Source organism: Bos indicus x Bos taurus, chromosome 1 (genome assembly GCF_003369695.1).
Source record: "Bos indicus x Bos taurus breed Angus x Brahman F1 hybrid chromosome 1, Bos_hybrid_MaternalHap_v2.0, whole genome shotgun sequence".
NCBI lineage: Eukaryota > Metazoa > Chordata > Mammalia > Artiodactyla > Bovidae > Bos > Bos indicus x Bos taurus.
This window is the reverse complement of record NC_040076.1, coordinates 65581272-65604144: the sequence shown is the minus strand read 5'-3', so window position 1 is coordinate 65604144 and position 22873 is coordinate 65581272. Positions and strand designations below refer to the sequence as shown.

The 22873-nt window shown below is 33.9% G+C and overlaps 1 protein-coding gene across 1 annotated transcript in view; it reads right to left on the bottom strand.

Annotated features, from left to right (window-relative positions):
- STXBP5L (syntaxin binding protein 5 like) overlaps window positions 1–22873 on the bottom strand; it is a 306548-nt gene that overhangs the window by 73063 nt on the left and 210612 nt on the right. Inside the window, 1 exon segment of the mRNA XM_027531120.1 lies at window positions 11045–11110. Coding sequence (XP_027386921.1) covers window positions 11045–11110 — 66 coding nt within the window.

The following is a 22873-nucleotide window of genomic DNA, read 5'->3' as shown; positions in this document are numbered from 1 at the left end:
ATTCTCTGGGGGCTCCTCATTTTGCCACTAGACCCTCAGGTTAGGGAGCCTGAAGTGGGCTCAGACTTTCACTCCTGAGGGAGAAATTCTGTGTTATAATCATTTTCCAGTTTGTGGCTTGCTCACCTGGCAGGTATGGATTTATCATGATTGTACCCTTCCCACTGTCTCACTGTGGCTGCTTCTTTGCCTTTGGATGTACAGGATCTTTTTTTGGTAGGCTCCAGTGTTTATTGTTGGTGGATTTCAGCAGTTAGTTATGATTTTGGTACTTTTCTAAGAAGAGGTGAGTGCACATCCTTCTACTCTGCCATCTTGTCTCTGCCAATGGGATGTCATACAATTTCAATAGTATTTTTTGTAATTCTCATGTTTCTTTTTCTCAATTTATTCAGCTTCAGCATCAGTCTTTCCAATGAATATTCAGAAATGATTTCCTTTAGGATTGACTGGTTGGATTTTCTTGCAGTCCAAGGGACTCTCAAGAGTCTTCTCCAGCACCACAGTTCAAAAGCATCAATTCTTCAGTGCTCAGCCTTCTTCACAGTTCAACTCTCACATCCATACATGACTACTGGAAAGACCATAGCTTTGACTAGACAGACCTTTTTTGGCAAAGTAATGTCTTTGCTTTTTAATATGCTCTAGGTTGGTCATAGCTTTTCCTCCAAGGAGCAAACATCTTTTAATTTCATGGCTGCAGTCACCATCTGCAGTGATTTTGGAGCGCCCCCCACCCCTGCAAAAATCTCTCATTGTTTCCCCATCTATTTGCCATGAAGTGAGGGACCAGATGCCATGATTGTAGTTTTTTGAATGCTGAGTTTTAAGCCAAATTTTTCACTCTCCTTTTTCACTTTCATCAAGAGGCCCTTTAGTTCTTCTTCACTTTCTCCATAAGGGTGGTGTCATCTGCTTATCTGAGATTATTGATATGTCTCCTGGCAATCTTGATTCCAGCTTGTGCTTCATCCAGCTTGGCATTTTGCATGATGTACTCTGCATATAAGTTAAGTAAGCAGGGTGACAATATACAGCCTTGATATACTCCTTTCCCTATATGGAACCAGTCTGTTGTTCCATGTCCAGTTCTGTTTCTTCTTGACCTGCCTACAGATTTCTCAGGAGGCAGGTAAGGTGGTCTGGTATTCCCATCTCTTGAAGAGTTTTCCACAGTTTGTTGTGATCTACACAGTCAAAGGCTTTGGCACAGTCAAGAAAGCACAATTGGAACTGCTTTTTTGGAACTCTCTTGCTTTTTCGATGTTCCAAGTTTTGAGCATTACTTTGCCAGCATGTGAGATGACTGCAGTTGTGCAATAGTTTGAACATTCTTTGGCACTGCCTTTTTTTGGGATTGGAATGAAAACTGACCTTTTCCAATCCTGTGGTCATTGCTGAATTTTCCAAATTTGCTGGCTCTAGGTGAGTGATCACACCATTGTGGTTATTCGGGTCATGAAGATTTTTTTTATATAGTTCCTCTGTGTATTCTTGCCACCTTCTTAATCTCTTCTGCTTCTGTTAGGTCCAAACCATTTCTATCCTTTATTGAGCCCATCTTTGCGTGAAATGTTCCCTTGGTATCTCTAATTTTCTTGAAGAGATCTTTCCCATTCTATTGTTTTCCTCTGTTTCTTTGCACTGATCACTGAGGAAGGCTTTCTTCTCTCTCCTTGCTATTCTTTGGAACTCTGCATTCAAATGGGTATATCTTTCCTTTTCTCCTTTGCCTTTAACTTCTCTTCTTTTCACAGCTATATGTAAGGCCTCCTCAGACAACCATTTTGCCTTTCTGCATTTTTCTTGGGGATGGTCTTGATCACTGTCTCCTGTACAATGTCACGAACTTCCATCCATATTTCTTTAGGCACTCTATCAGATCTAATTGAATCTATTTGTCACTTCCACTGTATAATTGTAGGGGATTTGATTTAGGTCATACCCGAATGGTCGAGTGGTTTTTCCTACTTTCTTCAGTTTAAGTCTGAACTTTACAATAAGGAATTCATGATTTGAGCACAGTCAGCTCCTGGTCTTGTTTTTGCTGACTGTATAGAGCTTCTCCATCTTTGGTTGCAAAGAATATAATCCATCTGATTTCGGTGTTGGCCATCTGGTGATGTCCATGTGTAGAGTCTTCTCTTGTGTTGTTGGAAAAAGGTGTTTGCTACGACCAGTGCATTCTCTTGGCAGAACTCTGTTAGCTTTTCCTCTGCTTCATTTTGTACTCCAAGGCCAAATTTGCCTGTAAATCTAGTCATAAGTCATTTTATAATGAATGCCTATTTTAAGAAAGCTATGTATTGTTTAAAATTTTATTCATTTTCTAATTGAAGGATAATTGCTGTACAGAATTTTGTTGTTTTCTGTCAAACATCAAAATGAATCAGCCATAGGTGTACATCTGTCCCCTCCCTCTTCTTATTTGGTTCCTATGAATAGCACCAAATATGCAATGAGCCTGCATAAAATATATAGGACTTTTCTTTTTGCTTACTATTTCTGAGAGAGCATTGCCCCTTTGAGGCAATGCTTTGGAGTTTCCATGAGCATCACAGTTGTTTCTGATCACAGAAAATATTTAATTGTATCATGAAGAATATAGGAGAATTTTTACAAAACTACTCTAGATTTTGGCTCTTGGGTTTTCCCTGAATTCTCTGTTGGCCACTTCATATTTTCTTATAGGCCTGATGAAATTATCCAGATTTAAAGTAGAAAACCCCACTATCAAAATTCTGTGGCACATTTCAAAAGCTTTAGGAATTCCTGCTGTATAGTTCATATTTATAATTTTAACCATTGCTTTAGGGAAATTGGTCTTTATTCACCGTGAGTGAGATGTATTTTTAGCACAACAAATAAGAAAGGTTTTGGAATAAATTGTGGAGATAATAGCTTTTTTGTTCATAAAAGAAATTTTCACTTTCACCTGGCAAATGATGTACTTGATTCCTCTGTCTCATAGCTGGTATTTCATTCCTATAAAAGCCTGGTGCTGCCTCGGGAGTTCTGGTAGCAAGTCCTAAAGGAAGGGAATAAAAAACTATTGGCATGTAATTTTTTAGCCCAAATGAACCAAGAGTTTTTACCTTAGAGGTGACTTTCATAATAACTATTTGGAAGGCACAAAATTTAACTGCCTTTACCTGAGTATTTTGACACTGTTCCAACAGAGGACACTTTGAAAGGAAGAAGCTTTCTTTCTTGAAGGATGTAATGGGGTTCTAGACATGTAGAATTACATAGAAATGGCATTAAAACTAGGCTCTAAGACCTAGTTTTAACCCAGGTTTGAGAACAGAACTGATTTTTTTTTTTTAGCATTTTGTGGCATTAGTTTCCATGCTAATTTTTAATAAAGATATCTTAAAGGATAAATATTATGCTATTCTATATTGTAGACAGTGAGAATCGTGAGGATGGATGGCTGCATAGGTAGCAGCAGTATTATAACCTAATGATGCTGCTGCTGCTACTGCTAAGTTGCTTCAGTCGTGTCCGACTCCGTGCGACCCCATAGATGGCAGCCCACCAGGCCTTACCGCCCCTGGGATTCTCCAGGCAAGAACACTGGAGTGGGTTGCTGTTTCCTTCTCCAATGCATGAAAGTGAAAAGTGAAAGTGAAGTCGCTCAGTCATGTCCAACTCTTAGCGACCCCATGGACTGCAGCCTACCAGGCTCCTCCGTCCGTGGGATTTTCTAGGCAAAAGTACTGGAGTGGGGTGCCATTGCCTTCTCCGATAACCTAATGATAACCCTCCCCAAAAAATGTTAAACTGAGAAAATGATTTTTAAAGGCAAACCTTCAAGGAGAACAAATTAGAAAAATGCACACCTTGTGTGCAGACATAACCCTACAGTTGAGGGCTTGATTAATTTTCAACTCTTGGCCCAAAGGAAAAGGGACTGTTTTCTTAGGGGATTGCAGTCCTGTTCCAGGTTTGGTGGAGCTAGTACTGATGTTAGCTTCTACTCACCTCTTCGGGAAGTATGTTTCTGCAGTACCCAAACTGCACAACCTTACCTGGTGAGTGAAATACAGTTATACAGCTTTAAGGAAAGATAATAATTTGTATAACTATTGCTTTAATGTTTATTTCTGCAGATAGACTGTCAGGTCCATTTGTCACGGGTATTTTTATTTTGTTCATTAGTTTATTCTCAGTGGATATCATAATATCACTCTAACTATAGACACTTGACTTACTTTTTGAATGTAACAGTTGGGTAATGAATAATATGAAATGATTGTTATCTTGAAAGCTGAGAATATCAATATTCTGATTGGTTCATTGGGATCCTTTCATCTCCCAATCCATATGCTGTTCTCTCACATTATCCTAAAGGAAATATTTAATAGTCTGAAACTTCACCCTGTATTACTTGCAGTTTATTGGCATAAAAGGGAGTTTAAGATCCATGTAAGAAAGCAGAGTTATAACATGATTACTGGTCTCTGGCTTTCTTTATTTCTGATCTCTCTTACTCAGAGATATTTGTGTCGAGGTTTTAATGTTTTTTAGTGGACTTAAATAGGTGAGGGTTTGGGATCCCAAAACAGAAACCGAGAAGGGAAGCAACTACTGAACAAATAATGTAAAAAAAAAAAAAAAATTTCAGAGTCAGGTTCTCCAGTGGTCCAGAGACCAGAAGCATTAGTACCATCCGGGAACTTGCTAGAAATACAAACTATCAAGCCCCACTCTAGATTTATTGAATTCGAATCTCTTATACTCAGCAATCTATGTTTTAATAAAAATTCTTCATATGATTCTGATACAGGTTTTAAACTTAAAATCCACTGCATTATGTGGAAAAAAAGAATATTGGCTCTTAAATGCTATATATACATAAAAAGGAAGATATACTGAGATATAAACATAATAATTATCATTACTAATCAGACCTATGAAATTTCCCTAAGTGTATAAATCAAGGAGACTTGCTAGAGGGCATGAATGTTTTTATTCGTTTTTCAAAAGTTAGAATGTATTACAAATATTCTTAACCAGGTATATTGATTCTATCACTTGTAAGTTATCTGAACATTTTAACTGTTTATATTTTCATTCTTTTCTACCTCTAAAGATAATATACATCATGAATTTTATAAAGCTACTGTTAAAATTAAAAAAATTTTTTTTTTCATGGTTACATTTTAAGATCTGATTGGGCTAAGAATCTTCATTTCTTAACTCTACCTTTCCTGATAATCTAGATTGAATGCAGCAATTTTTACAACAGCAAGAGATTGCAGAATGTGTTTTAATGTACATTTGTTGGCATAGTATGCTGGAAATAGTGTTGAACACATTCTCCTTTGTGGGATTAAAAAGATTCATTAATATAACACAATTATTTTTCCTTTTTCATGACAAATGGAATAAGCAAATATTCATTATTTCCAGCAATTTTAACTAAGATAAAAAAAAAATCTGTTAGTATTTTCCCCAGAAAGATAAACTTCACATATTTTAAGAAATATATACAGTGATTAGAAAGCTAATGTAAGAAAAAATATCATTCCTCAATCATGATTATTTATAGTTTAAAATGGCTACTAAAGAAGAATGAAAGTGAAAGTGAAGTCGCTCAGTCGTGCCCAACTCTTTGGGACCCCATGGATAGTTGCCTGCACCAAGCTCTTCTGTCCATGGGATTTTCAAGGCAAGAGTACTAGAGTGGGTTGCCATTTCCTTCTCCAGGGAACCTTCCCAACCCAGGGATCGAACCCAGGTCTCTCACATTGTAGACAGACGCTTTACCATCTGAGCCACCAGGGAAATCCAAAGAAGAATGGGACCTGCCAGTAAACCATTCTCAAATAAGGCACTGAAGTGGTAATGAATCTTAGTCAAGCATTTCTGTTCCAAATAACATAATACAAAAGCAGTCAAAATCTTCCTGTTTTGAAGCAATCTATTTGATTGCATGCAAAGCCCTTTGAGTGCTTTGCCAAAAAAAAAAAAAATGTGACGGTGTTTCCAGATCTGCTTTAACATTAATGAAAGAAGAAACATCCAAGGCAGAGAACTAAAAGCAGAATGTCTATTAAAAACCTGTAGCAATCCTGATAATTAACTATGAAATCTTGAAAGACATATACCTGAGACTGGAAAAAAAGAAAAGATATCTGCTAACATCACATCTATTCAACATTGTTTTGGAGGTTCTAGCTGATTTCTTCCTTTAGAAAGAAGAAATAGAATTGTCCTTTTAACAGATCAGTTCAGTTCAGTTCAGTTGCTCAGTTGTGTCTGACTCTTTGACCCCGTGGAGGATAATTAGATACATAGGTAATCTAAAAGAACTGACAAATTACTGAAGTTAAATAAGTTTATCAAATGTTCTGGATATAATATCAATACACAAAAATTAATTACTTTTATATTAAAGCCACAAAGCATAAAAAAAGATATTAAAAAATTAACAACAAAAAATCAAATACTGAGTAATAAAGGTAATGAAAGATGTGTAAGACCTCTACAAAGAAAAAGAAAAATATTACTGAAAGAAGAAATAAATGAAGAGATACCAAATGGAAAATTCATTGTTGAACATCAGCTCTGACGAACTGATCTACAGATACAATGAAACTGTAGTCACTATCCAAGCATGGCGATTTGTGTGCAAACTGATAATTTTTTTCTAAAAGTTATATGAAAACACAAAAGACCTAAAATAACTATAGCATTATTGAAAAAGAACCACAAAAACAAAATTGAAGGACCTCTGCTATCAGCAATACTACAAAGCTACAGCAGTTAAAACAATAAGGAATAGGATAAATGATAGATAAACATGCAAATGACATAGAACATAAAGTCTAGAAACATAGATACACAGTAGAGTACACTAATTTGGGACAAAAGTACCATTTTAGTGCCTAGAGGAAATGATAGTTTTTTCATAAATGGTCCTTATCAACTGGATACCTAAATCAAAGTAATAAACCTTGACTCTTTCCTCACATTAGACACAGAAATACATTTCAAGTGGAACTTGAACTTAAAATTGAAGGTAAAACAATGAGGCTCCTAGAAAACAGGGCAATAGTTTTATGACCTTAGGGTAGACAAAGATGTAAAAACAAAACACATAAAGCATTAACAATAGAAAAATATTGATACATTGAGCAATATTAGCATTAAAATATTTTGTTCATCAAAAGACCACCTTTAAGAGAGTAAAAGGTGAGGCACAGAATGGGAGAAGATAGTTTGCTCTATATACACCCAACAGAAGTACTTCGTTGTACCTATCTATACACATACACAGAATTTCTTACCAAAAGAAAAACTTGGCAACATAATAACAATGAGAGAAGACTTGAATATCTCATAAAAGATATTAAAAGTAGTCAATTAACATAAAAGAAGTTCATCAAAATCATTAGACATCAGGGACATGCATTGCAATTAGATTCCACAGTGAGAGTTCTATATATACCTCAGAATGACTGAAGTTGGAAAAATAAAAACACTGGTGAGTATGTGGAACAAATAGAACTTTTATATGCTATTAATGGAAGTAAAATTGGTGTAACCACTTTAGAAAATTCAGTAGTATCTACTGAAGTTTAACATATGCATACCCTGTAACCCCAAAACTCCACTCCCAGATACATGTAACACAGAGATAAGTTATATTTGTACTAAAAATTGTACACGATTGGTCATAACAGCTTTACTTATAATAGCTCCCAACTGAAAACCACCTAAATATTCATCAGTAATAAACTGCATAGAGATGTATTTGTATAATGGAGTATTACACATCAATAAATATCAGCAACATAGATGAATATTATATATATTGAAAAAAATAAGCAAAAAATGTAAATATTGAATGATTTCATTCATCTGATAGTCCAAAATCCACAAAACTAATCTATGATGTTAAAAGTCAGAATAGTAGGTACCTCTGTGGGTGTTAGTGGCTGAGAGGGGCAAAAGAGTGGTATCTAGTAACATTCCATATCTTTTGATATGGGTATGTTTACATGGAGTATTCATTTGTAAAAACTAGTCTACCTGAACTCTTAAGAATTATGCACTTTGAGGTTTGTTTATTATATCTCAGTTAAAAAAAAAGTTTACCCCAAAAGAGGTAAGGCCAAGAAATACAAAAAGAAATTACAAATAAAAGCAAGAGTTGTGGTATTAATAGCAAAAAGGTGATATCAGGTGGACACAATATAATATGAACAATGGTGATTAACATAAAGGATGCATATATCTTTGAATATTTCCACATGAATATAAAGAATAAAAAATAGAAGATACAAGAACAAATAGAAATACATTATTAATACAATATTTTAATTTGCCTTTTTCCCATCTTTGACAAATCAAGTAATCAAAATGTAAGTAAGGACATGAACGACATAAGGAGGTAATACTTTCAGCTGCCTAATGTAACACACTTACATTAAATCACTGTTGGGTCAAAGAAATATAAACAAATTGTTTACTATATATAAAATACTCTTAATGCAATCTTAATATATCAAAAGGTATTTAATGCAGAGTTCAAAGAGAAATTTAGCCCTGTTATATCAATATGTAAGAAATAATAAATATAAATGAATTAAGCATCTACCACAAAAAGGTGACAGGGAAAAAATGAAGGAAAACAGAGGAGGGTACTAATAATGATAAAAGCAGAAATCAGTAAGGTAAAAAAACAAAAAATAGTAAACCATTGTTTCTCTTTAAATAAACAAAATCAGCTACTTGGTAGCCTAATTAAAGAAAGGCTCTCAATCTTTGCATATGTTCATTGTACGTTTCAGAGAAAGTATGAATATGCAAATAAGTAACAATAAATGATTGACAGGGGAATTCTACTAAAATGTTAAAAAAAAAAGTAGATAATGTATAGTATTTAAATTGCTGGGCATAAAGAAAGAAGTCCTTAAAGGAAAAGATCAATGTCTGATTATTAAAAAAAAAAAAACTACAGTAAAATACACCATAAGCAAAGTTAAAAGTTAAATTGAAAAAAAAAATTTGGGTCTCATGTCACAGAGAAAATTTTAACTTATGAAGAAGACTAATTATTATGAAAAGAATAAACAACCCTATAGAAAATGAGCAAAGTATATGAATAGATAATTTACAAAATATTTAAAGAGCTCTTAAATATATGAAAAGGTATTCAATATCACTTACAATATGTGAGAGGTAAATTGAAACTGCATTGACATATCTCTTTTACTAAACAGACTTGCAAAAATTTAAAAATTTGATAACAAGTATTTTCATGTTATTGCTGGGAGGAATGAAAAGTTACAAACTCCAAGGAGAGCAACTGGAGATTAAACGAGTATATGCTCTTTGGCCCAGCAACTTCAATTTTAGGAATTCATCCACTTGGTATACCTGCACAACATTTAGTTACTGCAGCAGTTTGACACAGCAACAGACTGGTACTGAACTAAGGATACTTTAACTGGTGAAGTGATTAAATAAATTATAGTACACACATGTCATTCAATATCATATAATGTAAATAAGAATAAGAAAATAATGAAATGGAAAGCAAGATACACCGTAAAGTGAAACAAGCAAAGTACGGTGAAATGCGTATGACACACTGCTTTTGTATAAAACAGAAAGCAAAAGCCTACTTCTTTTTGTTTACAAACACAAACTGTCTAGAAGGATAAACAAACTAATAATAATGTTTATTTTTTCAAGAGGATGGAAACAATGCATGGGGAAAGATGAAAGGGACAGTTTTTTATTCCATTTTTGATGTTGAAACCTAATACATGTATTACTTTCAAATTCAGATTATGGATGAGAATTTAAAGTGAGGTTACATTATCTAAATTTGATACAGGATGTTGAATTATATTTTAATTGAAGATTTGTGATTCAGGAGTATATCAAACTAATATTTTAAGAAGATTAATTTTGCACCATGATATGCAAAATGAATTCTAAGAGGGAGACATGGAAAACAGACACCTGTTAGAATATCTTTGTGATATCATAGGTATAATAAATACCTAGATTAGGATGGTGCCAATGGGAATACAAAAGAAAGGGTAAATGTATGAGGCTATGCTTAAAATGAAAGCAGTACAATAAGGATTAAATGGATATGATTAAAACAGAAATTTACACAGGACACAACTAGATTCTATTCAATCTACATTCCTAAAGAATAAACAACAAGCAACTCTTAAGGGAATAAATTGAAGAAATGTCACAATTCCAGCTGAATTTCTAAAGGTCAAAATTCACTGCTTTATAAAGAGATTATTGTTTACAAATTTGCATGAAGTTTAAAATAATTTTTTAAATAAAAATGAATTATAATTTTTGGGTACCCTATGAAAACAGACCTACAGTTCAATGTCAAAGATATACCTAACTTTTTGGTGCTTAAGGATTTATATAATACTAAAATCAGGTAAATATAAATTTTTTAAGAAAGCAAATCATTCATAATGATTACCACCACCAATTTCTACCTGTTTAAATTTTTTTCACATACTTTAAAAACTTCTTAATTTTGCAAATGTTGCAAAAACTTACTCCTAATAACCTTTATACTCATGTTTTTAATATAATGGGCTCACACTTTGTTTTACTCCCAACATATAATTTTTCTTTGCCAACAAATACATATGTTTCAAAACTATGATCCAGAGGGCTAGTTTCTTATGCTCCTCTGCCTGTAGTGTGTATTTCCCACTAATTAAGCTCTAGCTATAAGACAATTTCTACATAGTATAACCAATTTTTACTTAGCATTACTAATATATCTGTAGAATAACCTTCCTTTAAAATGTCTTTAAAAGTATTGCACTTTTGCAAGATACCTTTGATCTTAATTTTTTGGGAAGCCATAAATATTTTAAGACATTTATATTTTATTTTGGAATCAAATTTGCTTATGGTTGAATTTCAGAAATGAAATTATACCTAATTACCAAAATTATGAATTTCCCAAGAATTATGACGGTAAGGCAGTGGATTACTACCATGAGTTACCAGAAGCCTGAAAATTACCACTCATGTTTACCTGAAGTAGGAGACTTGCAGCGCTCAAGTTCCTGGGGAACTGGACTGTCATTCAACTCAGTTAAGCCTGAAAATGAAATGAAAAAACATGAGGAATTTTCTAATGTTTCATAGATAATTATTAATTCCTATAAGTTTTAAAATAAGGCTTTGTTTTTCCCCTGTGAGAACTTTTCTATGCTCATGTTATGACAATTTTTTTGAAAAATTTTAACAATGATACAAGAGAAGCAATAACTGACATATTTAGGGTAATTGAATATAATGGTAGAAAAATACAAATCCCTTTTCTTATTTTTTTATATCAAATAATATTTTAGTAAATGACCTAGTTTCATCTGAAAATAGACCAAGAATAACATGAATTAGAACTTCTTTTAAAAAAAGATCTAATCAAATCTCCAATTCCAAGGGAAATGGTTACTGGCTTTTTAAAAGACCTTTAAGGAGATGTTATAAATTTTAAATATTATACTTATTTATAACAGTTAAGTAAATACTAAGTGATGTGTTCAATGGTATCAAATTCCTTCTTATAATAAGCGCTCTATTTTCCTCATTTCTAATATTCCTTTATTCTAATGTCACTTTCCTGAAAAACACAAGGACAGGCACAATGGATTAACAAACATTTTGTAATTCCCACTATCTGCCAGTCTACATTCCTATGGCATTTATAAAATATCCTTATCATTTGCCTATCCTAGTTGGAGAGTTTCACTTTTTTTTCTTTGTAAATAGAGTTTCTACTTTAATGTAAATCCCCATACCCAGGGGTACTTAAAAGCTATTGTCAATACCGAAATGATCTTTATTCATATTCCTTTCCTACCATCCTCTTATGTAATTTATACCAATAAACTTGCTGTAGATTAAAAAAATCATAGCACTTTAGAATAATGTCTACTGTGACACTTAAGCCCAGCCATTATGTTTATAAAAAAGAAATTGTAAGTTTGGCAAGTTTATTTACTTAAGGTTACAGAAATGAGTAGTGCCAAAGCTTCAACAGAATTCTTTATATATTTTGCTTAAGAGTCTTTCATCAGAAGTAATTGTGAGTATTTTCTTCCATTTTTGAATTATCGTTCCATTTTCTTTAAGGCAATAAAATGTCTTTCGATAAGCAAAAGATTAATTTACCTTAAGGACAATTTGTTTTTTTTATTTTGAATTTTTTTGATTCCTGTATAAGTAATCATTGCCTATCCCATGGTAATGAAGATATCATTCTTTGTTTTCTCAAGAAAATTTAATTTCCAGGACTACAATTCTTCTCAAGTTAATTCTGACTATGGTGTGAGATACGGATTAAGGTCCATTTTTTCCCCCCATTTGCCCAGTTGTTCCATCATTATTTGTTAAAAAGATTTTCCTTTCCTAATTGATTTGTATTAGTGCCTTAGTCAAAAATAAATTGACCATGTATGCATGGGTCAGTTTCTTGATTCTCTCTTCTACAATCATTGGTCTATTTGTCTTTTTTTTTGACTACCACAATATCTAATTAATGTAGGTTTACAGAACATCTTGTAATCAGGAAGTGAAATCTTCCAACTCTGTTCTTTTCAAAATATGTTTTAGTTATTCTAGATTCTTTGAATTTCTAATATACATTTTTAGAATTTGTTTGTCAATTTCTATAAAAAGATATGTTGTGGTGGTGTGCTTAGTCACTCAGACGAGTCTAACTCTTGCAACCTCACAGACTGTAGCCTGCCAGGCTCCTCTGAACATGGGATTCTCCAGGCAAGAATACTGGAGTGAGTTGCCATTTCCTTCTCCAGGGGATCTTCCCAACACAGGAATTGAACCTGGGTTTCCTGCATTGCAGGCAGACTCTTTACCAACTGAGATATGCTAGATTATTAGTGAATTTTGATAAATTTATAGATAAAATTGGATAGAATAAGCATCTTAAAAATATTGAGTTTTCCAGCCCATAAACATGGTACCTCCATTTGAATAATGTTTAAACATTTCCTTTCTGTAGATTTGAGTACAGAGGTCTTACACATGGCATTTTTCAAGTCTTCTATTTAGTTTTTGACCTTCTGCCTAGTTCTTGTATTATACTTAAAAGTAGAGTATTAAAATATCCAGTAATTGTTGAATTGTCTGTTTCTCCCTTTGAGTCTGTCAGATATTGCTTCAAATACTTTGTAACTCTGTTGTTAGGTATCTGAAGTGAAGTGAAGTGAAAGTCGCTCAGTTGTGTCCGACTCTTTGTGACCCCATGGACTGTATAGTCCATGGAATTCTCCAGGCCAGAATACTGGAGTGGGTAGCCTTTCCCTTCTTCAGAGGATCTTCCCAACCCAGGGATTGAACCCAGGTCTCCTGCATTGCAGGCAGATTCTTTACCAGCTAAGCCACAAGGGAAGCCCATGAATACTGGAGTGGGTAGCCCAACCCAGGAATAGAACTGGCATCTCCTGCATTGCAGGTGGATTGTTTACCAACTGAGCTGTTAGGGAAGCTAGTTGTTAGGTTTGTTACATCTTCTTGATATACTGACCATTTTTATCACTTTAAATGTCCCTTTTTAATAAAAATTTTTTATTCAAAATCTTTTTGTCTGATATTAGTAGAGCTATTCCAGTTTTTTTTTTTTTTAATGTTTGCTGTTTGTGTGATATTTTTCTATCCTTTTACTTTTCCCATTTGTATCTTTTGGTGTCACCTTCAGACAGCATGGAATTGGATCTTGATTTATTTAAAAATTCAGCTCAACAATCTGTCTTTTGATTTTTTTTATTATTATTATCTATCCACATTAAATGTTATTACTGATACAGGGTTACATGTGTCATTTTAGGTTTCCTGCATAACTCATGTATTTCTGTTCTTCTAATTCTTCCTTATTGCTTTGCTTGTATTTAAGTAAATATTTAAGTGATATTTAGATAGTAAAGTGATAAATTTTACCCTATATTTTTTGAGCTCTTAGTGGTTATTCTGAGATGTAACATATACATCTTGTAAGAATCTATTTCTGATGTATACTAAATTCCAGTAGATATAGAAACGTTATTCTTGTAGCACCATTTCTTCTTCCTCTTTTATATGCTATTACTGGTATACATATTATATCCATATGTATTACAAACCCCAACAACATATTGCTATAATTATTGCTTTATATAATTTTATTTTTTATAAAAGTCAAGAGAAGAGAACATACATATATTTATAAGTTTATATATTAACCTTCTGGTTTACCATTGTGGCTTTCTTCATTTGTTCTGGTAGAGCCATCATCTACTTACTCAGATATCAATACAACTTTGCTCCCACCACCTTCTTTGTGTTACTGGAAAACATATTACATTTCTATATATTATTGGCCTACCAATACAATTTTATACATATTGTTTCGGAAATTGCTTTTTAAATCAGTTAAGAGAAGACATACACACTTACTCTATTAGTTTATAACTACCATAACAGTGTTGTTTCTTTGTCTAGATTCAAATTACCATTTGGGTCACTTTCTTTCAGCCTGAAGATCTCCCTCAGTAATTCTCTGAGGATGGCTTTTGCTAGAAGAAAAGTGGCTCAGAGGTTAAAGCATCTGCCTGGAATACGGGAGATCTGGGTTTGATCCCTGGGTCGGGGTGATCCCCTGGAGAAGGAAATGGCAACCCACTCCAGTACTCTTGCCTGGAGAATCCCATGGAGGGAGGAGCCTGGTAGGCTACAGTCCATGGGGTCGCTAAGAGTCAGACATGACTGAGCGATTTCACTTTCTCTGCTAGAAGAAAATTCTGTTTTTGTTTATCTGGGAATACCTTTTTTTTTTTTTAATAATAAAATAAGCAATCTTGTAAAGCAGTCAAAATACAAATAATATAGCTAATAGCATTAGTGGAATTATAAGTAAATATTTTGGCCATAAGCCTTTCTGGGAATACCTTTATTTAACCTACATTTACCTACATTTTTGAATGTGGTTTTGCTGGTGATAAGAATCTTTATATATATTTTTTTCCTTTTAGCACTTTGAAAATCTCATCCTAAAGTCTTCTGGGTTCCCCTGTGTCTGTCCTATTTTTTGAGTCATACGTGATAAGTCATTTTTCTGTTATTTTTAACATTTTCTAGTTTTCCAGCATTTTTACTATGATATGCATCAGTGTGGTATCTTTGCTTTTATCCTACCTGGACTTCTTCAAATTCTGGAAGTTTTCATGTTCTTTTTCTCTCTTCCCTTATTCTACTACTTTATTATGGACATATTGGTGCATTTAAGTGTCCCATACTTCTCTAAAGTTAATTTTCTGCATTTTTCTCTGTTCTTAAGAATGCATAATTTCTATCAACCTACCTTCCAATTTGCTGATTCTTATTTCTGCTAGTTCAATCTACTATTGAGTTCCTCTACTGAATTTTTCTCTCATTTATTATACTTTGCAACACTAGAATTTCCATTTGGTTCTTTTTCCAGAACCCTATCACCTCATCTCCTCTTGCTCACTCCTCTGACAACCACCAATATGTTCTCTGTATATATCAGCTTATTTTTTTGCAGTTTTTGTTTTTAGGTTCCACATATATGTAATATACAGCATTTGTTTTTCTCTGTTTGACATAATTCACTTAGCATATTGGCCTCAAGAGCCACTCATGTTTTCACAAAGGTAAGATTTCCTTTTTTTATGGCTGAATTAATATTCCATTGCATATTGTCTTTATCCATTCATCATCAATGATCACTTAAGTTGTTTCTGTATCTTAGCTATTTTAAATAATGCTGCAATAAGCATGAGGGTGCATGTATCTTTTTCAGTGTTTTCATTTTCTTTGGATACATACTCAGAAGTGGAATTGCTAGATCATATAGTAGTTCCATTTCTAATTTTTTGATAAACTTCCATACTGTTTATCACAGTGCTCGAACCAATTTCTTTCCCACCAACAGTGCAAAAGTTCCCTTTTATCCATGTCCTTGTCAATATTTGTTATTTCCTGTATTTTTTATAATAGCCACTCTAAGAGCTCCAAGGTAATTTCTCATTGTAGTTTTAATTTGCATTTCCCTGATGATGCACCTTTTCTTTTTAAAAATTTATTGAAGTATAGTTGATTTTAAATTTTGTGTGTTAGTTTCACAGCAAAGTGATTAGTTACATAGCAAAATGATTTGTTTGTACATCCACATATTAATTTTTTTCAGATTCTTTTCTCATATAGGTTATCATATAATATTTAGTAGAGTTGCCTGTGCTATACAGTAGATCCTTCTATGTTATCTATTTTGTATACTGTATGTGTATGCTAATTTCAAGGTCCTGATTTATCTCACCCACTCCCATACACACTCATTTCCCCTTTGGTAACCATAAATTTGTTTTTAATATCTATAAGTCTGTTTCTGCTTTGTAAATAAGTTCATTTATATAACATTTACTGTTGATTCCACATATGAGTAATATATGTTATTTATCTTTGTCTGACTTCACTTAGTATGATAATCTCTAGGTCCGTCCATGTTGCTGCAATTGCATTATTTCGTTCTTCTTTATGGTTGAGTTAAGGGCTTGCCTTATGGCGCAGCTGGTAAAGAATCCACCTGCAATGCGGGAGACCTGAGTTCGATCCCTGGGTTGGGAAGATCTGGAGAAGGGAAAGGCTACCCACTCCAGTATTCTGGCCTGGAGAATTCCACGTATAGTCCATGGGGTTGCAAACAGTCAGACACGACTGAGGGACTTTCACTTCACTTTATGACTAACATTCCCGTGTATGTATGTACCACATCTTCTTTATGTATTTATCTGTCGATGGACACTTACATTGCTTTCATGTCTTGGCTATTGTAAACAGTGCTGCTGTGAACACTGGGGTGCATGTATCTTTATCTTTTCTAATAATGGTTTTCCAGGATATATGCCCAGAAGTGGGATTACTAGATCATATAATAGTTCTATTTTCGTTTTTGAAGGAACTTTCATACTGTTCTCTGTAGTAGCTGTATCAGTATGCACTCCTATCAACAGTGTAGGAGGATTCTTTTTCTCCACACCCTCTTCAGCATTTATTGTTTGTAGATATTTGATGATGGCCATTCTGACTAATGTTAAGGTAACTTCACTGTGGTTTTGATGTGCATTTCTCTGATTATTAGTGATGTTGAGCATCATTTCATGTGCTTTTTAGCCATCTGTGTGTCTTCTCTGGAGAAATGTCTATTTAGATCTTTTGCCAGTTTTTATATTTTTTAAAAAAAATTATTTATTTACTTGCTTTTTGCCTGTATTCAGCCTTTGTTACTGCATGAGGGCCTTCTCTAATTGTGGCGAGTGGGGTCTACTCTTCATTACAGAATGCAGGCTTCTGATCACGGTGGCTTCTCTTGCTGAGGAGCATGGGCTCTCGGGCCTTCAGTAGTTTTGGCCCACAGACTTAATTGCCTCATGGCATGTGGGACATTCCCTGACCAGGGACTGAACCCATGTCTGCTGCATTGGCAGGTGGATTCTTAACCACTGGACCACCAGGGAAGCCCTCTGCCCATTTTTTGATTGTTTTGTTTTTAATATTGAGATTCATGTGCTGTTTGTATACTTTGAAGATAAATCCCTTGTTGGTTGCTTTGTTTGCAGATATATTCTCCCATTCTGAGGGTTATCTTTTTGTTTCACTTATAGTTTGCTGTGCAAAAGCTTTTAAGATTAATTAAAGTCCCATTTGTTTTTTGTTTTTTCATTATTCTAAGAGGTGAATTGAAAAAGATCTTGCTGTGATTTATGTCAAGGAGTGTTCGTCCTGTTTTCCTGAAAGACTTTTATAGTATCGGCCTTACATTTAGGTCTTTAATCCATTTTGAATTTTTGTGTATGGTATTGTAGTTTAGTCACTAAATCACGTCCAACTCTTTTGCAACCCCATGGATTGTAGCCTGCCAGGCTCCTCCATCCATGGGATTTCCCAGGCAAGAATATTGAAGTGGGTTGCCATTTCCTCCTTCAGGGGATCTTCCTGACCCACGTCTCCTTCATTGGCAGGTGAATTCTTTACCACTGAACCCACCAGGAAAGCCCATATGGTGTTAGGGAGTGTTCTAATTTTATTCATTTATATGTAGCTATCCAGTTTTCCCAGCAGCACTTACTGAAGAAACGACCTTTTCTCCATTGTATATTCTTGCTTCCTTTGTCATAGATTAGTGACCAGGGGTATATGGTTTATTGCTTGTCTTTCTGTCCTGTTCCATTAATCTATATTTCTGGTTTTGTGCCAGTACCATACTGCTTTGATTACTGAATATTTGTAGTATTATCTGAAATCAGGGAGCCTGATTCTTCCAACTCCATTTTTCTTACCTAGAATTCCTTTGGCTATCCATGGTCTTTTGTATTTCCACACAAACTGTAAACTTTTTTGTTCTAGTTATTCAAAAAAAGTCATTAGTAATTTGATAGGGATTGCACTGAATCTGTAGTATAGTCATTTTGACAGTATTTATTCTTCCAATCAAACAACATTTGTGTTGTCTTTACTTTCGTTAGCATCTTACAGTTTTCAGAGTACAAGTCTTTTGCTTCCTTAGGTAAATTTATTCCTAGTTATTTTATTCTTTTTTGATGAGATGGTAAATGGGATTGTTTCCTTAATTTTTCTTTCTGATGTCTCATTGTAACTGTATGCAAGTGATTTCTGTGTATTAATTTTGATCTTGCAACCAAATTTATTTACCACATTCATTTATGAGATCTAGTAGTTTTCTGGTAACATCTTTAGGATTTTTATATGTATAGTATCAAATCATCTGCAAACAGTGACAGTTTTACTTCTTTTTTCCAATTTGGATTCCTTTTATTTTTTCTCTGATTGCTGTTGCTAGGACTTCTAAAACTATGCTGAATAAAAATGACAGTAGACATCCTTGCCTGATACCTGATGTTAGAGGGAATGCTTTCAGCTTTTCACCACTGAGTATGATGTTATCTGCAGGTCAGTGATGGCCTTTATTGTGTTGAGGTATGTTCCTTCTATCCCCATTTTCTGCAGAGTTTTTATCTTAAACGGGTATTGAATTTTATCAAAAGCTTTTTCTGCATCTATTGAGATGATCATATGGTTTTTATTCTTCAATTTGTTAATATGGTATAACACTGATTTATTTTTGGATACTGAAACAGCCTTGCATCCCTGTGATAAACCCCACTGGATCATGGTATATGATTCTTTTAACATATTGTTGGATTCAGTTTGCTAGTATTTAGTGGAGGATTTTTGCATCTGTGTTCATCAGTGTTATTGGCATCTAATATTCTTTTTTGGTGGTATCTTAGTCTGGTTTTGGTATCAGGGTGATAGTGGCCTCATAAAAAGAGGTTGGGAGTGTTCCTTCCTCTAATTTTTTGGGAAGAATTTCAAAAGAATAGGCATTTCGTTGTTTTTTTTTTTATGTAATCCCACTTGTTTATTTTTTATTACATTTTCTTTGGTTTTGGGGTCAAAAAAAATCACTGCCAATACCCATGTCACAGAGTTTACCACTTATGTTTTCTTGTAGTTTTATGGTTTCAGATCTTACATTTAAGTCTTTTATCCATTTTGAGTTAATTATTATGTATGGTCTAAGATCCATTTGCTATGTTATGTAACTTCCATGTCTTGTTGGTATTATCTATTTGATGAGGCATTATCATCATAGTTTCCCTTCCTTCTATAGTTCTTTAAACATTTTTTAAAGTTGCTGTGAGATCTTTGTTAAATTCAACATCTGGGCCCTCTCAGAGGCAGTGTCTGTTTCCTTGCTTTTTCCTGTGAATAGGTAACACTTTCCTATTTCTTTGCAAGTCTCATATAATATTTTGTTAGCTGGACATGGCAACCCACTCCAGTACTCTTGCCTGGAAAATCCCATGGATGGAGGAGCCTGCTAGGCTGCAGTCCATGGGGTCTCTAAGAGTCGGACACAACTGAGCAACTTCACTTTCACTTTTCACTTTTATGCATTGGAGGAGGAAATGGCAACCCACTCCAGTATTCTTGCCTGGAGAATCCCAGGGACGGCAAGGCCTGGTGGGCTGCCATCTATGGGGTCACACAGAGTCGGACAAGACTGAAGCGACTTAGCAGCAGCAGCAGTGGCAGCTGAACATTTTAGGCAATATAGCAATTCTGGATGCTGATTACTGATTTCACTCCCCATTTCTGGTTTTTATTGTTATTTGCTTATTTGTTTAGTAATCTGGCTAGACTACTTTAGTGAAATTTACTTTCCTTACCTTGTGAAGGCTTTGATATTGTCCTCAGAAGGTGCAGCCTTCAGTGTACACAGTCACTCTGAGACAGCAGTGGTTTTTTTCAGCAGGGCTCTCTTTGATGCTTTCCCTGGTCTCTCTGGAAGGCTGTCTGCCTTTGTTGATATCACTTCTAGCTATTAGGTATCACAATTAGAGCCAAGTGATTACTCTGCTATTTTAGAGAACACCCTGGCCCAAATATTATTCCAACATTAAATTTGGACAGGGGTCATATTTGAAGCCATTCTTGGAGGTTTATTCAAACCTCAGGAGAAGTTGTCTTAGCTATCTCTTTTCTAGGTTCTCTCCAGTGAACCAGCTGACTATGTTCTAGCTGGTTACTCTTAGGAAGAACTACCTTCCTCTTATTTTATTTCTATCAAATACTTCATCAGTTTTGAGGGCATTTTTATGCTTGAATTTCTCAAATTGTTTTAAATTGAGCTAGTTCGCTTGGAGAGAGCATCAGAATTCGCAGTTCTTATAGACTATCTCATCCCCTGAGCAAAACCTCTAAGTCTCTAGGCTGGGGTAGAGGTGGTAACCTCTGATTTTGTTTGACTTTTTTTTTGGCATGAAACTTCTGCCTTATGAGCATGCTGGTGTGAGAACAGTCAGAACCTCAGCATTTTTGACTTGTCATACCTGGCGTAGAACTTCTGTCCTATTAGTTTGGGACTGGCAGGGGAAGGGAGCCTCTGACCTCTTGACCACACTCAGCAGGAATTTGGACTTTTCAACTTTGAGTTAGAGCAGGAAATGCTGGCAACTTGAAGGCAGGAGAGGTACAGTGCAAGTTGTGCCTCAGGTCTACAAACTCTCACTTTTTAAACCAAGTTTCAATATAGTTTCTTGAATCAATGCTTTTTCATTTTCTGCATCCTCTTAGGACAATTACCAGAGACTAAGTGATTGGTTTTTTAAAAACAGGTTTTACCAGTTATGCTTTCTCTCTGTAGAATGTATCCCTGGTGCTTCTCAGGTTGGTATCTGAAAAATCTATCCTGTATAGGATAGTTTTAAGAATATTTCTCAAAGAAAAAAAGCATTTCTCAATTGTTTACTGCTATTATATAGGGATATAGTTGATTTTTGTATACTGACTTGTATTCTTTGATGTTGCAAAATTCATAATTGTTTTTATAGCTTTTTTGTTTATTCTTTTGGGTTTCCTACATATACCACAATACTACTGGCAAATAAAGAGTTTTAGTGTTTTCCTTCTGATCTTTATACAAATTACTTTTTAGCTTGCTTTTTGCCCCTACTTAAATCAAGCACAATGTTGAACAAAGATAATGAGAGTGGACATCAGTCCCTTGTAACCAGTTCTAGTAGAAAAACATTCAATATTTTAATATTATTTCATAATTATGTTAGTAAATTTTTCAGAGATGGGTTTTATTCAATTTAGGATATATTTTTCTATTCCTAATTTTCTGAGGATTTTTATCATAAATAAGTTAAATTATGAGTTTTTTGCATGTATTGAGGTAATTACATATTTTTCCTTTGTTATGTTAATTGGATGTTTTGCATTGATTTTCAAATATTAAACATATTCTTGGTAGAAATCCACCTGTTATATTTCATCTTTGTTACAGACATCTGTCTTCCATTTGCTAATATATTATTTATCACTTTTGCATCTATGTTCATAAGTGAGACTGGTCTGTACTTTCCCTTAAGTTACTATTTTTGTCAGATTTTCAACATTGTGCTGGCTTCATAACCTACTGGGAAGAATTCTCTTTTTCTAGTTCTCAAATTGTTTGCATAAAGTATGGGTTATTTCTTTCTTAAATGTTTGAATTAGTCAGTGAGGCCTGCAGTCTTCTTTGCTGTGAATATTTAACTGAATAGAAGAAAATGTTAAAAAACATGAGTCTATTTATATTTTCCAATGTGTTTGTCACTTTTAAAAATTTGTCACTTTTTATAATTTTTTTCCTTTCAAGAAATCTCTTAATTTCATCTACATTTGGTTATTATGCTTTTATTCTTTCTTGATCAGTCTTACTAGGGTTTTATAGATCATAGTAATTTTTTTTTTAAGAATTATCTTGTGGGATTGTTGATCTACTCTATCTTTTGCCCTCTATTTCACTGATTTCATTTCACTCTTTCACTGATTTAATTTCTTTCCTTTGTTTACTTTGGGTTACACTATTCTTTTTCAGTGTTTTAACTAAGAAGATTTTTTTAGATTATTGATTTGAGATCCTTTTTTCTAATTTAAGCTTCTAGTGTTCTAAACTTTCCATTAGGTACTACTTTAGCAACATCGCAGTATCACAAATTTTGGTATTTTGTGTTTATACTTTCACTAAGTTAAAAAATAATTTTAAAAAACCCCTAATGATTTCTTCAAGACATGAGCTATTCTTAATTTTCAAATATTTGGAGATTTTAAGACATATTTCTGCTATTGGTTTCTAATTTAATTTCTTTTATGATTAGAGAACACACTGTGCTTGATGTTAATTTGTTATTGTTTCATGACAGTCCATATTTGTGAATGTTCCACGTTGCAAAAAAAAAAAAAGTGTATTTTCATTAATATGCAGGTGTCT